Source organism: Nerophis lumbriciformis, linkage group LG09 (genome assembly GCF_033978685.3).
Source record: "Nerophis lumbriciformis linkage group LG09, RoL_Nlum_v2.1, whole genome shotgun sequence".
Lineage (NCBI taxonomy): Eukaryota > Metazoa > Chordata > Actinopteri > Syngnathiformes > Syngnathidae > Nerophis > Nerophis lumbriciformis.
In genome coordinates, this window is record NC_084556.2 from 38,378,936 (window position 1) to 38,400,729 (window position 21,794).

The following is a 21,794-nucleotide window of genomic DNA, read 5'->3' on the forward strand; positions in this document are numbered from 1 at the left end:
ATGACATGAAGCTGCCGGCCCATTCTTCTTTTATAATAGCTGCATTGTATCTATATGTGCACAACTGTGTGTGCTTGCCAGCCTTGTTTGCTCACCTGTGTCACATGACCTTCACCCACTTATACACCTGGGTGCATCTCATTAAAAGTACCCTGCAACAGATTCTACAGAGTTTGTTTACTCATAAAGTCAGACTTGGGCAGCCAATAATACAAAGCGAAGATCATACTATTCATCACGTGATGACTTTAGCATGCGTCAGCTTGCGTGCTTCTCTAATTGGCTTCCTAAGCCTCTTAAGTGGCTGCTCAAACGCTGCCAGCTGTCGTGGATAAACAACATAAACGCAGTACAGTGTGTACATAATATTCTGTAGCACCGTCAAATGCAAATACCCTGATACAACTTTTTCATTTCCGATACGATACCAATAAGGGAGCCTTGAGTATTGGCCAAGAGCGATACAAATCGGATTCGATATCAACATGAATCATAGTACTGTATCTACTTTTGTTATTTTGGAATGTTACAAAAGGCTTGATTGAGTGAAATTACTCAGAACAATGAAAAGTATGAAAAATACTAACCCTATAACAGACTTATGTTGTCTTTTTTTAACCTGTCCTGTCCAGCCATATTCAATTTAAAAAATGTAAATTAAACAGTCATCCATCCATCCATCCATTTTCTACCGCTTATCCCTTTCGGGGTCGCGGGGGGTGCTGGAGCCTATCTCAGCTACAATCGGGCGGAAGGCGGGGTACACCCTGGACAAGTCGCCACCTCATCGTCATAACACATATTAATATTCATTATTGCATTATTATTATGAATTATTACACTAAAATCATAAAAGTAACACAATAATAGTAATAACAATATTACCAAGTAATAATAATAATTTACCTCTACTTATGCTGTCTTTAAATTGGAGTGGTAATTAATTTTGGCAACACCTCATGGCCACAAAATTTCATTGAATTAAGCTCAGTAAATTGGATGATGCGGACACCTGTGTTACTTTCAAAGATGCTTCTTCCTTGTCGATAGTAATTTGCAACTATAATTATTTGATACTCGTTTACAGTATATTGACAAATGTGCTGTTTTAGACTGCAATGTTGTTCTATGAATTACACTTATTATGTATGTCTAGCGTGTGTGCTGTTGTGTGCTTAGCTGTTGTGTAGCTGCTAGCTATTAGTAGCAAAAAGCCTAACATGTTTACCTTTCATAAAGACCAAACGTGTGTGCATATGTAAGGACATTTAGATGTTAACTAGCTGCCTAGTTTTGCACAAGTAAACACGTTGCAGGACTGCTTGTATCGGAGTGTTTAGATGTGATACAATATTAGGGTTTCCCACAGCGCTTTGTTGTTAAGGCGGCCGCCTTAACAACAAAGAGCAACCGCCTAAACTAAAGTCTTAACAAGATGCTCCGCTTAGTTCTGCCTCTGCCTCTGTCAGTCACCCAGCATTGTCCCACCCACAGAACCATCTGATTGGTTACACGTAGAGCGGTAACAGCCAATCAGCAGTGCGTATTCAGAGCGCATGTAGTCAGTGCTCCTGCGGTCTGGTGAGCAGAAAGGTGTTTAGCAGGTAAGCATAATTATAATAAACACCTCCCAGTCAACTATTAGTAACATCACTCTGAGCCCGTTGACGTTCTAGAAACATAAGCGGCAGCTCAGCTCGCTCGCAGTCCTTGAGGTGAAGGCTAATTAGCTTTTAGCGTAACGTTAGCTCATTTTGCGGTGTGTCTGCGTGTGTATGTGTGTGTGTGTGTGTTACGGACAGCAGAGCCCTGTCTGTCTGAGAGAAAGACAAGCATTATTGACCTACAGCTACAGTTAACAACTAAGTTATTTCACTTGACCTTTTTCTGTGTTGATTGAGCTGTGTTGAAGCAGCAAAAAAGGACATTATGTTAAATGAAGAGTTTCCTGAAGCTGTCTCTGATAGTTGATATAATAATGTGACTGCATCATAAAGCCTACATGAGCTCCATGGTGTTCAGGGATGAATAGTCTCTCCTATTGCTATTGTACTATTTTTTCAGCTATAGCTACATTAATCATTAGTAATGTAGCAGCGTAGTTTTGAATGGCAGGGTCCCTGCTATCACATGTTGATTAAAAATATAACATTTACATAACAAAAATCAACTACAGGCTTCCCAAATGCTGTAATAAATTAAGCATGATGAGTTGAGCATATGTTAGCATGTGGCCCCACTTTTAACTCTTTTTTTCAAACGCTTACTTACAGTAAGTCATTAATTTGACTTTGTAAGTCATTATTTTGTCATTATTTTGACTTAGTAAGTCATAATAATGACATACTTAGTATCTCAGGTAACTAGGACTGTTTTGTTTTTACTTTACGGAAAAAATGTCGAGATATATATCGTATATCGCCATTCAGCAAATGGAGCAGAAAACACAACCACAAATTTTAGGCTCTTCACGCGACGAAGCCGGCCTGCGTCACCACCGTCTGTAGTCTATTGCCCCCCCAGGCTTTGGTGGCAGCGACGAGGTGAAGACGTGATGGCGACAGGCCGAGTTACACCAATCCACTCCCCTTCCCCAGTCTGTCCGCTGGAGAGACACCACCTTAACTAACACATTTTCTAGGAGAAACACTGAATATCATCCGATACTTGTTTCTTTTTGTTGCTATACGAGATCAATATCAAATCGGTACATTCTTAATTGGAACCAAAAGCAAACTGGGCCCCAACAGCTGAATGCTTTTAGCAACAAAAGAAGGCTTTTGGGGTTAACAAGCTGTCCCTCTGCAGACCTACACAAACATGTACGTACATACACGCACACACAAACACACATAGGAGAATATTAGGTGTGGCTCCCCAGGGGTCCTAAGAAGACTGATTACTATAGAGAGCAATGGGGGCGCAGATCAGGACAAACACAAGTATCACAACAACAGCCTGCCTCCCCAAGAGCTGCACAGATTGCACCAGAGGGACCGCTGACACATGTGCACACACAAACACACCCACACACACACACAAACACATTCTTAATAATATACAGGCCTTTGCAAGTCACCATGATGTTGTTTTAGCAATGCTGCAATGACCAAAAAGAATGCAAAAAGTCAAAATAATCCAAATCTGCTACAACTCTTATATAGAACAATCTACACATACAATTATTATATTTTTTCAGGGAGGGGTCAAGAGAGGATGCTCGACTGTTGTTTGGCTGGCAGACAGAGCGAGGAGCTCAGTAGGGAGTACTCTGCTGTGACTTGATAAGAGCCAAGGGGGCTAAGCCTCATCTAGCAGTGCTTGATCAAAAAAAGAGCCAAAACCCAATGGCCTGGTTGCAGTTCACACACACACACACACACACACACACACACACACACACACACACACACACACACACACACACACACACACACACACACACACACACGCAAATTAACAGCTTTTGCTCAAATTAAAGTACAGTGGTGCCTCCAGTTTTTGGGAAAAACCGTTGCGAAAGGTCAGCCAAAAATGTAAATCTAATGTAAATCCAATTAATCCATTCCATGCACTTAGAGGGGAACTGCAATTTTTTGGGAGGGGATTTTCCCTATCTATCTCTCACAATTACTGTGAAAGACAATAAGACATACTGTACATACATATATATGTATATATATATATATATATATATGTATATATATATATATATATATATATATACATACATTTGTCCAGTTCTCTGATTGGTTGCCTTTTTGTAAGAAGTATAACACTATGTGTCTAAACTTGCACAAGCACAGAGCAGAATTCTGAGTGAGTGTAGAAAAAAAAGTTTAATGCGCAGAACGGTGAGGTTCAGAGAGAAGAAGAGAGTCGGCGCTAACAATTGAGTGATAATATGGATAATAGCAAACAAGCAAACACTTTTATTGTGCACAAAATACATTTATATTCGCTCAACTTTTTTTTGCGTGAGTTTAATTTATTTGGAAAATATAACGTCTGTGTTTGCAAAACATATTTTTCTGTCCTCAATATCTGCCTTTGCGACCTCAACATTAAGACACAAATATAACGCCATATTCCCTCACTTCGGCAACGTTTTCCACATTGCAACTCTTGGCTACATGCAGAAACCAGAGCCTAATGGAGGGGAGGTAAATCCTTGTCCACACAAATGCTGTACTTTCAGCCAGAGATATGATGCTCGTGTGTGTTTCTTTTGTGGGATTCAGTGAGGCAGAAAGCACACACTGGCACCGACAGCAGCATGCTTGCGGCCTGATAGTCACTGAATCACTGAACTTAGAATTCACCTGTAATTAGGATAATGAGAAGTCAACTGGAGGCAAGGCAAAGATATGTTTGCAGAAATTGTTTTTGAATGCAGAAAATGTGGACTGTCAGGAAATTTAGGAATTTTTGGAAAATTGTTAGCCTGAATGTTTTGATGCTGGAATTAGTGCTGTGTGATATGGACAAAACTAAATATCTTGATACAGGTAATTATATATCTCAATAACGATATATGTTTATTATTATATATATACAGGTAATCCTTAACACATGGAGGCTATTTTATCCCTACAGGTCTGTTTCACAGGTTTCCCTGCTCTTCAGGGGAGTTTTTTCCTGACCTAAGGAATATTCCGCTCTACTCCGGTATTGAGCTCTGTTTAACGGACAAACCACAGCAACCTCGGCTATATATACAGGTAATCTATAGTTGCAAGGATTAATCGACATAATTGACGTCGATTATAAAAATTAATCCACAAACATTTGTTATCGCTAACGAGACGCTTAATAAAAATGTAATAAAAAGGCCGCCAATAATTTTAAACTTTACACTTGTATTTTATAATTTGGATAAATAACAGTACTACATTAAAAAAAACTGCAATTTTATGATTAAAAAAAAAATTCAAACCAAGGAGTTCCTACGCCCTCTTGTTGGCACCAATTCCTTTGTAAGTTTTGTTGTTTGGCTTCTATTGTGCTTTACGTCCCTGCGACAATATTGCTGGTTCTCGACATAAAGTTATTTTGAGGAAAACATTTGCAACGTAGCAGTGTCGCAGAAGTTACATTAGTCGTAGCCCAAACTTTTAAATTATATAAACAATACACAAAAAACTATATTAACGATACAGAGTTATATCCTTTAATAGATATTTTTATGTCGTACTTTGACATATCGTAATATCGTACAGAACGAGCTGGAATATTTGAATGGGTTGAGATAAGTGTCGAAAAATGACTGGAAGTTTTTTAGGAACTCAGAGAAAACTGTGAATTTGGGGTGTTTGGATGAGAATAGTCACATTCACCTTTATTTTTCAGTTAGTTGGATTCACAAGGCAATGCATCGATCACATCTGAACTGTTGAGATTGTCTTAGAAGGTCTTTTGTCTTTTATTCAAACAGGCTTCATCAGGTTTTGCTCGAAGACTAGATAGGACAGCTCTTGTCCGAAGCAACAAGAACATTTCACAAAATCCACAATCGGATCTCATCACTGTTTTGTGAAACGGTTTTCGGTTCGCTGTACATTGTTGTTCTTTTTAACACTCCAGATTACCATATATCCCAACAATCCACCATTACATCAGTTGTGGTTCTCACAAAAATATCTTATAACATAAAACTTAAAAATTGCTCATTCAGTTCTGACCCTTGAATTATTGTTTACAAAAAAAATTACGATACTAACTTTATAACTACATTTTGTACCATCAACATAAAATAAAGCATCACCACGAGTCGTCTTTGTTTAAATCAAAACAAAAACAATGTAAACATGGGAATGTTACAGAAGTTTTTGCCCTGCCCGAGTTTTTACATTTTAAATGATAGGTTGATTGGCAACACTAAATTGGCCCTAGTGTGTGAATGTGAGTGTGAATGTTGTCTGTCTATCTGTGTTGGCCCTGTGATGAGGTGGCGACTTGTCCAGGGTGTACCCCGCCTTCCGCCCGATTGTAGCTGAGGTAGGCTCCAGCGCCCCCCGCGACCCCGAAGGGAATAAGCGGTAGAAAATGGATGGATGGATGGAAGTACCAGTAATAATAATACAGAAGTAATTGGTTGTAGTCCTGTATATCATTGAGAAATGTTTCATGAGTTCAGCGTGCATGAGTGTGTCCCTTTAAAAGGCGGTACTTGTTGTCATGTGATTTGTAGCATCAGAGAGGGAGCGAAGCATCAGCTGTAGTCGACGAGAGCAACTGGAACTACGAGATGTTGCGGCCAATTAAATTTATGTTGTTAGCCAAATTAATAAAGCGATTGACCGTGCTTCTCTGGCTGTATCACTCCTTGTCCACAAATATGATGTTGTAGAATTACGCATTTATACATCTATAGTATTGTATTCCCCCTTAGTAGTAGTAGTTGTCGTAGTAAAACTCTATAGGCACAGGTGCAGCTAACAGTTACTGTTTAGTCCCCCAATTAATATCCCATCATTCGTGTACACCTTGAACTCACCTTTGGAGTAGTAGGCAAACGCCGGACTCTATGTAACTCAATGTCTAATTAGTCTAAACGATGGAACATCAAACCTGTCATCTTATCTGGCAAAAGTGGGGGGAAATGAACGGTATCACTATGACAGGCATATCTGAATCTGAAATCTGCACCCATGATACGAACAATACACAAGCTCCGAACTGTGTCAGGTCAACCGAAGGGTTCTGATTTTTTTCATAAACCGTCCTATGGATACAAAGTATTTATCCTGTAAAATAGAGATATGCCTTAACCAGAATAGTTGTGCTCTTAAGTGGTGCAAAACAAGTCACAGAATCACCCTCATGTTTTTTTCTTGTTAAGAGGTCAAATCATTGAATCTCCTAGGAAGGACTAAAACCCGACACAGCCACCTTGATTATTGATACAGCTGAATACAATACAAGCTGTTAAGCATTCACACAGTAATAGTTTGAGGTCACATTCCTAGACAGAAAAGATGACACACAGGACTTACTTTTAACATTAAGGTACATGGACTTGCTGACATCAGCCCCAACGTCGTTGCTGACTCGACAAAGGTAGAATCCACTGTCTTCTTCCAGCACATGTTTGATGAGCAAGGAGCCATTGACCAGCACCTCAATCCGAAAGCCTGAGTTGAGGGCAATGGGTTTGAACTGAGGGACCCCGGCACCTTTGTGTGAACAAACATTATTGTGATTAACTAAGCACTCAATACCTTTGTCATTTGTGTCTTTACCTTTGGAGTACTCCCATTGGATGGTAGGAACAGGATAGCCTTCAGCTGAGCAGTTCAGAATCACAGCTTTGCCATAAATGCCATCCTGGTCCTTTGGTTGCACCACAAATTTAGGAGGAACTGCAAGTCAAACAAAAACATTCTGCTACTTCTTCTGTTTGACAACACCACGTCCAGAACCTTTTTGTCTTTCGCCTAGGAATTGGAATTGTACTTGTGCAAAAGAGAGACAATCGATAAGAAACCTAATTGATAGGGGTGTAAAGGTATTGTACCGCATTTTTCCGAGTATAAGTCGCTCCGGAGTATAAGTCGCACCGGCCGAAAATGCATAATAAAGAAGGAAAAAAACATATATAAGTCGCACTGGAGTATAAGTCGCATTTTTGGGGGAAATTTATTTGATGAAACCCAACACCAAGAATAGACATTTGAAAGGCAATTTAAAATAAATAAAGAATAGTGAACAACAGGCTGAATAAGTGTACGTTATATGAGGCATAAATAACCAACTGAGAACGTGCCTGGTATGTTAACGTAACATATTATGGTAAGAGTCATTCAAATAAATGTAACATATAGAACACATTTACCAAACAATCTATCACTCCTAATCGCTAAATCCCATGAAATCGTATACGTCTAGTCTCTTACGTGAATGAGCTAAATAATATTATTTGATATTTTACGGTAATGTGTTAATCATTTCACACATAAGTCGCTCCTGAGTATAAGTCGCACCCCCCGGCCAAACTATGAAAAAAACTGCGACTTATAGTCCGAAAAATACGGTAGATACCGCGGTATTTTGGTTTCAAAGGCTTCAGGCGGCCACCTCAAAAACTGTCACCCAGAAAATATATTTGAAGTCAGCAAAGCTAAACATCAGAGTATGAGGTATTTACATTATTAAAAGTTCTACTGTTAGTTAACTTTTCTGAGAAACAGCATTTTCCAGACTGATATAAAACATGTCCACTGTGGAGGACACTGAATCTTATAAAAGAAAAGTTGACACTGAAGTGAACATTACACATGTTATACTGGATGTTTATATTGTCACTTTAAAGACACTTAATGTTCCTGCACAATTCTTTGTACTTAAAATGAGATGTTTGTAGTAATAAATATGATTAGAACATTTTAGCATTATATTTGTGTTCAATTGCAGTAAGTGTGCTATCCTAAACATTCCTGCTTCATTTTACACACTATAACATTTTTAAATATTTTTTTTGGATATCGTATTATGGCCTTAACACCGTGATAATATTGTACCGTGAGAATTTGATACCGTTACATCCCTACTAATTGATGATTTTTCCTGGATGGTAGGGGTGTAACAGTTTGTAAATTGATTATTTGGCACAGAACGTTCGGGTTGGTACAGAGTTGTACTGATTTCCCACGCGGTCCACATAAACCGAGGAACAGAACATGTTCATCATGTCTACTAGCCTAAAGTCTCCTTTGGGAACACATGGCTTTCCTGCTGAAATATGTAAACAAACAAAGACACGTCAAGTGGATAAGACGAAAGTATGTAGGGTCAATTAGGACACAGTTAAATAACCAAATAATTAGGTAAATTTGACATTAATTATTTAATGACAAATAATGTTTAATTAATATATAATTTACTCATTATTTTAGGATTTCTTTATTCTCCAATTCCCGATTAATTTAATTATTTAATGATTTATTTAATCATGCATGAACCTGTGTGGCAACTGGTATTTATTGAGGGTCACATCACAGTTATGGCTGCCCTCAGATGGCCACATCTAACAGTGACTATGTATGAGTATAAATTCATAATCGCCTCATATCATCACACAAATACTTATGCATTTGCTTATATATGTTTATGTATAGTTTGTTGGATTGTTAGAAAATAATAACGTTTAAAAGATATGCAATGGCATGCAGTACATGCATTTTTTTCTATCAAAATTGAAAAAAACAAAAACATTTAGTAAGAAAGATAGGGGACTTTATTGACGCAAATCATATCCAGGCATTTGCGGGCCACAAAGAAGGACACCTCTGATTTATTTTATCTGTCAAACTCAGCCATCAAATCAGTGGGCGGATCCTAACACCTGATTAGTTACGCTGCACTTCCAATTTTCTGCGAAGCATTGACCAGAGAAGCGGAGGAGTAGTGGTTGATATCCTGGTCTGAATGTGAGGAAATAACGCTGACAACGTCATTAAATTCCTCTACTTTAACTGCTACATGCTCTGTGTCAGTCGGTCTTGCTTCCATATGTTCCGCAAAGTCCACAACATCTCCCACTAACTCCCCAAAAAGTATGAGTATACTGTATCTATATCCTCAATAGCAGCCGTGTTTTCAAAGACACCCAAAGTTCTAGGCTTCAAACCAAAGCCCCGCCCACTGACTTTGTTGGGTGAGTTTGACAGATCATTAAATCATCCGTCCATTCATGTCTACTGCTTGTCCCCCTCATGGTCGCGAGGGTGCTGGAGCCTATCCTGAAATAGTTAATTAAATCCTGAAATATTAAGGATAAACCGTGAAATAATTAATTAAATCATGAACGAAGTCAATCACTAAATAATTAAATGATTAGATAAATGATCCATCCATCCATTTTCTACCGCTTATTCCCTTCGGAGTCGCGGGGACGCTGGAGCCTATCTCAGCTACAATCGTGCGGAAGGCGGGGTACACCCTGGACAAGTCGCCACCTTATCGCAGGGCCAACACAGATAGACAGACAACATTCACACTCACATTCACACACTAGGGCCAATTTAGTGTTGCCAATCAACAAATGATGAACTATTGAAATAATGTATTAAATAGTTAAATATTTGATTCAATGCTTAAATAATGTAATATTACATAAAATAAATATTTATGTATTTAATGCCAAATATAATTAGTTACTGGCACATTTATGTAATTATTCAAAGATGTCTTTCTTTATTTAATATTGTCTCATTTTACCGTCCATTTGAAAGCAGTCGCACTGCAATGCATTGCCAACCAGGACCTTAAAATCGAGGTCCAAACTTAACCAACTGTAACACTCCTACTGATTTTTTTTTTTTAGAATTTTCCAGTGAATGTGTCACTAGAGCTCCTCCGTTTAATTATATGCAATACGTTTTTGACTAAATGCGCAACGTTTTGCTTACCTCGGACGATGAGCTGACTTTGATGCTCCACGGCTGCAGCTTGGTTGCGTGCGATGCATGTGTAGTTGCCGTTGTGCATCAGAGTGAGATTGGAGATCCGCAGAGAACTGGTAAAGTCGATGTTGTCAATAGTGACGCCGAGGCTGGCTGGTATCGGCCGCCTGTCCTTCTGCCAGGTGATGAAGACTGGTTGGTCACCAGACATAACCACACAGGGGATGAAGACTCTCTGGCCGATGGAAAAGCGAGGGAACTCGAATGGGTGGATGGTCGGTGGGACTGTGAAAAACAAATGCAATTTCTTGTTAAAGGGTTTGAAGGTGCCATTTTCCAAAAAGACAGTGGCTGACGCTGGGCCTCCATGACAAAATTCATAATGCACATGCATGATCTTTTTTTATTTTGTGATTGTTGTGGCCTAAAATGCCTGAATTTGCGGCAGCTTTTTAGAAAAGTTGGGGCAAAAGTTGCAATGTTTTGAGACACATTTTGTTTTTCAAATAACATTGAATCAACTTGTGATTTAATGAATTTGTTATCATTGTTTTAAGTACTGGTAATCTTTTTAACCTTAAACATTTCAACAAAGAATTGAAAATAAAATACTGTATTGATGATTTACTCATTTTATATCACATATCCTTAAAAGTAGACAATTAACGGCAGTAAAAGCACATACTCAGAGCTCATGGTTAAATTACTGTACTGTTTTGATTAGGGATGTCCGATAATGGCTTTTTTGCCGATATCCGATATTGTCCAACTATTAATTACCGATACCGATATCAACCGATACCGATATATACAGTCGTGGAATTAGCACATTATTATGCCTAATTTGGACAACCAGGTATGGTGAAGATAAGGTCCTTTTTAAAAAAAATCATAAAATAAAATAAGATAAATAAATGAAAAACATTTTCTTGAATAAAAAAGAAAGTAAAACAATATAAAAACAGTTACATAGAAACTAGTAATTAATGAAAATGAGTAGAATTAACTGTTAAAGGTTAGTACTATTAGTGGACCAGCAGCACGCACAATCATGTGTGCTTACGGACTGTATCCCTTGCAGACTGTATTGATATATATTGATATATAATGTAGGAACCAGAATATTAATAACAGAAAGAAACAATGAGTGTAAATGGGGGAAGGAGGTTTTTTGGGTTGGTGCACTAATTGTAAGTGTATCTTGTGTTTTTTATGTTGATTTAATAAAAAATAAAAAAATAAAAATATATTAAATAAACCAATACCGATAATAAAAAAAAACGATACCGATAATTTCCGATATTACATTTTAAAGCATTTATCGGTTATTATATTATCGGACACCTCTAGTTTTAATTAATTTTAATTAATATTAGTAATAATTAATTATAATTACAGAAAAAAACTGGTCCTAGGTGAGGGATCAGACAAAGAGCAGCTCGAAGATCTCTATGAGGAACACTGACAAGGAACCCAGATTTCCCTTGCCCGGACGCGGGTCACCGGGGCCCCCCTCTGGAGCCAGGCCCGGAGGTGGGGCACGATGGCGGGCGCCTGGTGGCCGGGCTACGCCGGATAGTCGAACCTCGGATTCAGGAGGAACAGTGTGGTTTTCGTCCTGGTCGTGGAACTGTGGACCAGCTCTATACTCTCGGCAGGGTCCTTGAGGGTGCATGGGAGTTTGCCCAACAAGTCTACATGTGTTTTGTGGACTTGGAAAGGCATTCGACCGTGTCCCTCGGGAAGTCCTGTGGGGAGTGCTCAGGGAGTATGGGATATCGGACTTTCTGATTGTGGCAGTCCGCTCCCTGTATGCTCAGTGCCAGAGCTTGGTCCGCATTGACGGCAGTAAGTCGGACACGTTTCCAGTGAGGGTTGGACTCCGCCAAGGCTGCCCTTTGTCACCGATTCTGTTCATAACTTTTATGGACAGAATTGGTGGGTGCAGGATTAGGTCTCTGCTTTTTGCAGATGATGTGGTCCTGATGGCTTCATCTGGCCAGGATCTTCAGCTCTCGCTGGATCGGTTCGCAGCCGAGTGTGAAGCGACTAGGATGAGAATCAGCACCTCCAAGTCTGAGTCCATGGTTCTTGCCCGGAAAAGGGTGGAGTGCCATCTCCGGGTTGGGGAGGAGATCTTGCCCCAAGTGGAGGAGTTCAAGTACCTCGGAGTCTTGTTCACGAGTGAGGGAAGAGTGGATCGTGAGATCGACAGGCGGATCGGTGCGGCGTCTTCAGTAATGCGGACGCTGTATCGATCCGTTGTGGTGAAGAAGGAGCTGAGCCGGAAGGCAAAGCTCTCAATTTACCGGTCGATCTACGTTCCCATCCTCACCTATGGTCATGAGCTTTGGGTTATGACCGAAAGGACAAGATCACGGGTACAAGCGGCCGAAATCAGTTTCCTCCGCCGGGTGGCGGGGCTCTCCTTAGAGATAGGGTGAGAAGCTCTGCCATCCGGGGGGAGCTCAAAGTAAAGCCGCTGCTCCTCCACATCGAGAGGAGCCAGATGAGGTGGTTCGGGCATCTGGTCAGGATGCCACCCGAGCGCCTCCCTAGGGAGGTGTTTAGGGCACGTCCGACCGGTAGGAGGCCGTGGGGAAGACCCAGGACACGTTGGGAAGACTATGTCTCCCGGCTGGCCTGGGAACGCCTCGGGGTCCCACAGGAAGAGCTGGACGAAGTGGCTGGGGAGAAGGAAGTCTGGGCTTCCCTGCTTAGGCTGCTGCCCCCGCGACCCGACCTCGGATAAGCGGAAGAAGATGGATGGATGGATGGAAAAAAACACCAACAAAGGCTTCCCTCTGGTTCCCCTTCTTAAAGAGAGGAACCACCACCCCGGTCTGCCAATCCAAAAGTACCGCCCCCGATGTCCACGCGATGTTGCAGAGTCTTGTCAACCAAGACAGCCCCACAACATCCAGAGCCTTAAGGAACTCCGGGCGGATCTCATTCACCCCCGGGGCCTTGGCACCGAGGAGCTTTTTAACTACCTCGGCAACCTCAGTCCCAGAAATAGGAGAGCCCACCACAGATTCCCCAGGCACTGCTTCCTCATAGGAAGACGTGCTGGTAGGATTGAGGAGGTCTTCGAAGTATTCCCTCCACCGATCCACAACATCCGCAGTCAAGGTCAGCAGAACACCATCCTCACCATACACGGTGTTGACATTGTACTGCTTCACCTTCCTGAGGCGGCGGATGATGGTCCAGGATCGCTTCGAAGCCGTCCGGAAGTCGTTTTCCATGGCTCTATATATATATATATATATATATATATATATATATATATATATTTATATATATATATATATATATATATATATATATATATATATATATTCAAGCACACCTGTGAAGTGAAAACCATTTTAGGTGACTACCTCTTGAAGCTCATCGAGAGAATGCCAAGAGTGTGCAAAGCAGTAATCAGAGCAAAGGGTGGCTATTTTGAAGAAACTAGAATATAAAACATGTTTTCAGTTATTTCACCTTTTTTTGGTAAGTAGATAACTCCACATGTGTTCATTCACAGTTTTGATGCCTTCAGTGAGAATCTACAACGTAAATAGTCATGAAAATAAAGAAAACGCATTAAATGAGAAGGTGTGTCCAAACTTTTGGCCGGTACTGTATATATATATATGGGTCCTATTTTTAGGAACACTAATGCAAAACCTCACAATAATGTCTGATTGAATGCAAAAAACGTTATGACAGACCGCCTTAAAAAACGGAATGGAATATAATTTTTTTTTACATAAAGAATGTGGGGTTTACAATATTAACTATGAACGATAAAACACTGAATATTGACAACACATGAACGTCACATCACCTCTTGATTGACATATTTTACAATCAAGCGAAACGCAACAAAAATGCAACAAACACAAAAAAATATAAACGCGAAGGGTTCGCTCTGGAAACACTCTGTGGAAACGCTCCCCACCCACACTGCTTGGTGCCTTGTCTGAGCTGCTGTGACTTAGATTACCATAGTAACTAGTATATTATGCAAAAGCGGAGATTCCAACCATTGAAATTAGAGATGTCCGATAATATCGGCTTGCCGATTTTATCGGCCGATAAATGCTTTAAAATGTAATATCGGAAATTATCGGTATCGTTTTTTTTATTATCGGTATCGTTTTTTTTTAATTAAATCAACATAAAAAACACAGGATACACTTACAATTAGTACACCAACCCAAAAAACCTCCCTCCCCCATTTACACTCATTCACACAAATGGGTTGTTTCTTTCTGTTATTAATAATCTGGTTCCTACATTATATATCAATATATATCAATACAGTCTGCAAGGGATACAGTCCGTAAGCACACATGATTGTGCGTGCTGCTGGTCCACAAATAGTACTAATCTTTAACAGTTAATTTGACTAATTTTCATTAATTACTAGTTTCTATGTAACTGTTTTAATATTGTTTTACTTTCTTTTTTATTCAAGAATTTTTTTTAAATGTATTTATGTTATTTTATTTATTTTAAAAATGACCTTATCTTCACCATACCTGGTTGTCCAAATTGGGCATAATAATGTGTTAATTCCACGACTGTATATATCGGTTGATATCGGTATCGGTAATTGAGGGTTTGGTCAATATCGGAATATCGGATATCGGCAAAAAGCTATTATCGGACATCCCTAATTGAAATAATGTGTACAATTCAAGACTTACGATCATTTGAAAACATCACTGCACATCATATTGGCAGCTACAGTTTTGATGTTAAAGGTCTAAAAAAATTTTTTGGGAATGTCCGGCGGGCCAAATTGAAAAGCTTAACGGGCCGCATGTGGCCCCTGGCCTTAAATGGCCCAGGTCTGCTCTAATATTTACAGTTTCACGTCTATGGTAACTGCTTTCATACCAAGATTATCCTTGTACATGCACAGAAAAATACTATTTACGATATTTTGGATATTTCCTTTTCGAGCAAGCCTTTCAAGCCGAGATCACGACACAAGATCAATCATCCGATACGGTCTGAAGCAGCTGGTTTTCTCGTTTGCAGCATGCACCAAACATTTTCCCTCACTCTCTTATACTCTCGGGGGACACTGTAGCCATTGTGGGTACCAGATGAAAATTAATGATTTCAAATAACATTGGAATAAGCGGCACTTCAACGCTTATTTAATTCACAACAAAATAGGCATAATGGGCTCCTGGGGACTCCCTCTCTGCAGCGGTGGAATGCTAAGCAGCTGAGAAGCAAATTAGGTGGCGCTGCGTTGTCTATGCTGTGTGATTCCACGCTTGCACACTCGTTAGCACGTCAAGACGCGCCAGAGAGCGTGAGAGAGGGAAACGTGAATGAGATGGGATGGGGGCTGTGTATCCTACGATTTCAAATTATGCAGCGTCACTGGAGAAAGAGAGCCGTGCGAGGTTATCATCATCTGACTCTGCTCAGTAGCAGAAAATATGCTGATGAGCTCAGATAAACTGGCTGGGATGATGGAGATGGTGCTTTGCTATCAGTGAAGGGGCTTTTTGACCAGGTTGTTTTTTTTGCGTTTAACCCATGAGAACCCATTGAATGTCCTAAAATGAGCCCAATATGGCTTTGTGCTTGACTTTTAAAGGTGCATTTTAATATTAAACCCAAAAAATATAAGATAGCACATGTTACCAATAGTGGTTTAAGTGAACAGACTGAACAAATAATTAGTGAAACAAAGTACTGTTTTTCAAGCTGATAAAATCCTGCCTCTGAAGACTACTACTGATCATCTTATCAACTTAGTTATGTACAGTATATACAGTACAGGCCAAAAGTTTGGACATTTCAATGTGTTTTCTTTATTTGCATGACTATTTACATTGTAGATTGTCACTGACGGCATCAAAACTATGACACCTGTGAAGTAAAAACCCTTTCAGGTGACTACCTCTTAAAGTTCATAGAGAGAATGCCAAGAGTGTGCAAAGCAGTAATCAGAGCAAAGGGTGGCTATTTTATAGAAACTAGGTTATAAAACATGTTTTCAGTTGTTTCACCTTTTTTTGTTAAGTACATAACTCCACATGTGTTCATTCATAGTTGTGATGCCTTCAGTGACAATCTACAATGTAAATAGTCATGAAAATAAAGAAAACCCATTGGATGAGAAGGTGTGTCCAACCTTTTGGCGTGTACTGTATATTGTTCTTTAAATTTAGATTTGTGTGTAGTTTGTGCAACAGAGTCAAACAAAGGTGGATTTGACACAGTGTACCTGTAGATGTGTCCTCACAAAAGTCAGTATCTTCAACGATGGTAAAGAGCTGGTGGCACAGCAGCATCATTTTCATGATGAAATCCCAAATCATTTTGTCTTTGCAAGCTTCTTGCACTTTTTAAACGCCGTGGCGGGAGGAACTTTCTTTGCGGCTGGCTTTGTGAGTGAGTGAGTGAATTATATTTATATAGCGCTTTTCTCTAGTAACTCAAAGCGCTTTACATAGTGAAACCCAATATCTAAGTTACATTTAAACCAGTGTGGGTGGCACTGGGAGCAGGTGGGTAAAGTGTCTTGCCCAAGGACACAATGCCAGTGACTAGGATGGCATAAGCGGGAATCAAACCTGGAACCCTCAAGTTGCTGGCACGGCCACTCTACCAACCAAGCTATACCGCCCGCTTTGGAGCAGCGTTTTTAGTAGCAAGTGTCAATATAGGCTTTCAAAACACGTTGTTGCGATGCTGGCGTTTGATGCGTTGAAGCACAATGCTTTTTTCCCTTTTCGCAGAATGTTTGCAGAACATTTGGTGCAAACAGCACGTGAAATGTCTTACTCTGAAACAGTGACGTAGTCCCACGCGGTCCAATGTCATGTTTGTTTACAGTGAGCTTAAGGCGAATTTTAAGGTTACAGCACGGCCCATAGGAGAAAAGGAACTCTTGATTTGCTCACCCTAATCCACCTACGGCAGGGTACAGCTAATCTTGCCTCAACGAAGCATATTTTTCCCATTGGTTATCAGTAACTTTATGTCACAATTAGAAGTGATTCAAAAACGTATGCCATGGTGTTGAACACTGCTTTTGTAACCTGGCATCCTTTCACCTGGTTGGATCTTGAAAAGGGCGCAATTTAAAGTCCAGCCACGCTCCACTCTTCATCAACGGCACAGCGGTGGAGATAGTAAGCAGCACCAAGTTCCCAGGGGTGCAGATAACTGACAATATAACCTGGTCCCTACACACCGGAGCTCTTGTAAAAAGAGCTCAGCAGCACATGCACTTTTTGCGTCGGATGAAAAGAGCACAGCTCCCTCCCCCCATTTTCACCACATTCTACAGAGGCACTATAGAGAGCCTGCTGACCAACTGCATCTCTGTCTGGACTGGAGCCTGCAATGCCTCAGACTGGAAGTCTCTCCAGAGAGTGGTGAGGACGGCGGAAAAGATCATCAGGACTCCTCTTCCTCCTATCCAGGAGATCACAAAAAGCCGCTGCCTGACCAGGGCTCAGAAAATCTGCAAAGACTCCTCCCACCCCCACCAAGGACTGTTTTTACTGCTGGACTGTAGAAAGAGGTTCCGCAGCCTCCGAAGCAGAACCTCCAGGTTCTGTAACAGCTTCTTCCCTCAGGCCGTAAGACTCTTGAACGCATCATAATTAAATTATCCCCTCAACTCCCCCAAAATGGATTAACTCGCTGGAATAAAAAAGACAATATAACATACATCCACAAACGTGGACGCATGTGAAAAAGTGCAATATATTTATCTGTACAGTAATCTATTTATTTATTTATTTATATATGTTTATAGGACGAGGAATAGCCAAACATGTTTCACTACACACCGTAGCTCACTGGCGTCAAAATGTAAACAAACGCCAATGGTGGATCTACTCCTAACATCCACTGTAATGATACCAAGTACAATAGCGTATCTAGTCGATACTACTGTGATTACATCAATATTTTTTGGCATCACAACTAGTGATGATGTTTGATAAGAAATTATCGAGTTCGAGCCCATTATCGAATCCTCTTATCGATTCTTTTATCGAATCCAGATAGGTTGTTGTATATGGAAAAAAACACAATATTTGGTTTAACAAAAGCTCATTTTTATAAGAAAAAAATAAAATAAATAAATAAATATTGACTGTTACACCCCTAAAAAAATTAAATAAATAAATATTGACTGTTGTTACCCAAAGTATATTAAGTGGGATTTTTCAGAAAAACAAATATATACAGTAACACAAAAACAACCTGTCTCTGTGGTCACTATAGGTTAATAGCCATGCCTTGAGGCATTTTTTCCGGTCCATTATTTTTGCTGCTTGTGTGACATCTTAGGAAATGACGTGGCTCAGTCTAATGACTGAGCTACGTCATTTCCTGTAATGTCCCACAGGGCATTTCTTGTGGGACGGGATTTATTCCCAGGGATTCGAATAAAGAACCAACTCTTTTTCTTTACCATAGTGGCCTCGATAACAGGAACTGCTTCTCAAAAAGGGATTCGAGTCCATCAGTTATTTTCTTATCGGACGGTTCTTTTCTTATCGAACAACCGGGAGAACCGGTTTCGAACATCATCCCTAATCACAACATCTTCTTCTTTCATTTAAAAAAAATTCATATCATGTTTATAAACTCAGGAAATATGAGGACTTTGAATATGACCAATCCTGTAACTACTTGGTATCGGATTAATAACTACATTTGTGGCGTCATCCAAAACTAATGTAAAGTATCCAAACAACAGAAGAATAAATGATTATTACATTTTAACAAAAGTGTAGATAGAACATGTTTAAAGAGAAAGTAAGCAGATATTAACAGTAATTGAACAAGTAGATTAATAATTTTTTTTCTACCATTTGTCCTTAATGTTGACAAAATAATAGAATGATAAATGACACAATATGTTACTGCATATGTAAGCAGATTAAATTAGGAGCCTTTGTTTGCTTACTTACTAATAAAATAAAGGTGTCTCTAATGTTCACTATTTTTACTTAAGGACAAACTTGCAATAAGAATCATATGTTTAATGTACCGTAAGATTTAAAAAAAAACCATAACGCCATTAATGCAATTTTTTGTGGTCCCCTTTATTTAGAAAAGTACAGAAAAGTATCGAAATAATGTTGGTACCGGTACCGGTACCAAAATATTGGCATCGGGACAACACTACTTTGAATGTTGGATCTTTGTCTGGTATTAGAATCAAACAATAAAGAAATAATCTGTGCTAGTTTATTAAGTACATGTTGGTTGAGTTTAGCTTCAACCTAAATTAGTTAGCATGTATGCTACCACATAACATCACGTACAATGCTATACAATTAACAGTAATGTGTATTGGTGCCAAGATTCACAGCTTAATTTGCATAACTATTGTACTTTAGTCGTTCCTTGACACATCGTGCTTCGAAATTTGTCGTCACACTATCCGATTTTTTAAAGTAGTTCCTATGTATTTTTTGCCCAAATTAAGCATTGTGCAGGCATATATCAATATTACATTACACTATTGGATTAATAAACAAGTTTAAAGGTGATTTATGTGGGTGTCATAGCCGTCCCCTTAGGTAAGAAACATACACATTATGGAAGAAAGCACTAAACGGTTAAAATCGTAGCAAGTTTTGATATGCCCATGGCAGCATTCTTTTGAAGACGCCGCAAGGATAAGGGGGAAAAAATATTATAAGTGCATTTTTGCGTGTCAGGTCAAGATTTGTGTGTGTAATCAGTCCCAACAGAAATTTGCGATTGCGCCAATTCACACAATTTCAACCAACCCCTAAAAATTATGCAAAGGCTTCACAACTTTGTGTGATACTCACTACTTCCCCGCACATTTTGGCTAATCAAATTTGTCTCAAAGCGGCGCTAAAATGTGCATGTTTAATCATGTTAAGTGTCAAAATTTACTTACGGAACAACAACATGTAACAATATATTAACAAAATAGTGATGAGGTAGCGACTTGTCCAGGGTGTGCTCCGCCTTCCACCCGATTGTAGCTGAGATAGGCTCCAGCACCCCCTGCTACCCAGAAAGGGATAAGCGGTAGAAAATGGATGGATGGATGATCTTGCTGCATTATTGTCATCCTCCTGTGTACCTTAGAACTACTTCCGGTCCCTGTCTACTGCGTTAAGCTTTTTGGGTAATGTAGTATATGGGATGTAATGATATTAACATTTTATATCACAACATTATAAAAGATAGCAATATTTTTGCAGTAAAGTATGTGCTCAAAAAGCACCTAGACACACACTGAAATGTTTGCCAAATTATATTTTTTTAAATATCTAAAATAAACACATTTGTTACAAAACCCCTTAGTTTGCAAGTTTTGTGTTTCTTGTGCTTCACTAGTAGTGTTTTATCTGTTTTACTGGCTAAGCCTTTTTTTTGTTTTAAATATCGGTTTGTACCATAGCCCGTTAAGATTGGTTTAACTGAAAAGTGAATAATAAATACAATTTATTATTATTATTTTTCATTTTCATTTAGAACGGTAATACTAACCGTCGGGAGTTTTACCGTTTTGCTCCTCCTCAGCACTACCCCTAACCCCCAACCTCCCCGCCCTCAAGTCCTGCGGCGATGGGGAAGGGTGGCTGGTACAGGTCAAGGATGTGACTGGCAGTACCTAGCCCAACCCTGCAGGTAGGCGGCGTGCGAGTGAAGGTCGCTGTGGCATGGGATGGAACAGCATGCCTCCCCGGCAGCTTCGTACGTGACTGAGCAGCACCGCTCTGCTCACCCTGAAATGGGAAGGGCCTAGAAAAGGTGGCCTAAAAATGGTCTGTTCCTCATCGCCCGGGCAGCCTACCGCAGCTGCCGGGCCATCCCTTTATGCGGTCGAAAACAAATGTACAAGAGAAACAAAATTCCCTTCACAATAGCGTCATGGAACGTCCGCACACTGTTGGATGTGCGTGATCTCTCCTGCCGCCCACAGCGAAGAACAGCACTCGTTGCGCATGAACTAAACCGATACGGCATTGACATAGCCGCCCTGAGCGAAACCCGCTTACATGGGGAAGACTCAATCACGGAGGCGGGAGAAGGCTACACCTTCTTCTGGAAGGGTCATCCAGAAGGCTCCCGTCGTCTACATGGAGTGGGTTTTGCCGCCAGGACAAGCCTGCTTCACAAGATCCCAGAGTCTCCAGTGGGTATAAGCGAAAGGCTCATGACGTGGCGTGTACCACTCACCAAAAATCGCCATGTCACCCTTATCAGCGCCTACGCCCCAACTCTGGATGCAGACCTCGAGAGCAAAGACTCATTCTATGCCTCACTAAACTCTGCCATTGAGGGAACGCCTCCCACCGACAAGCTCATACTCCTCGGGGATTTTAACGCGAGGGTGGGCTCTGACAGTGGGCTCTGGGC

At 40.2% G+C, this 21,794-nt stretch overlaps 1 protein-coding gene across 4 annotated transcripts in view; it reads right to left on the bottom strand.

Moving 5' to 3' along the window:
• dscama (Down syndrome cell adhesion molecule a) overlaps positions 1–21,794 on the bottom strand; it is a 286,288-nt gene that overhangs the window by 65,939 nt on the left and 198,555 nt on the right. For 2 of the 4 annotated variants that reach the window (XM_061963207.2, XM_061963206.2), the window contains exons 9-11: positions 10,410–10,688; positions 7,242–7,361; positions 6,996–7,175 (exon numbers count right to left, since the gene is read on the bottom strand). In XM_061963207.2, the coding sequence (XP_061819191.1) occupies positions 6,996–7,175; positions 7,242–7,361; positions 10,410–10,688 (579 nt within the window). Of the gene's footprint in view, positions 1–6,995; positions 7,362–10,409; positions 10,689–21,794 lie in introns of all 4 variants that reach the window. The other 2 variants (XM_061963204.2, XM_061963205.2) reach the window with 1 other exon arrangement.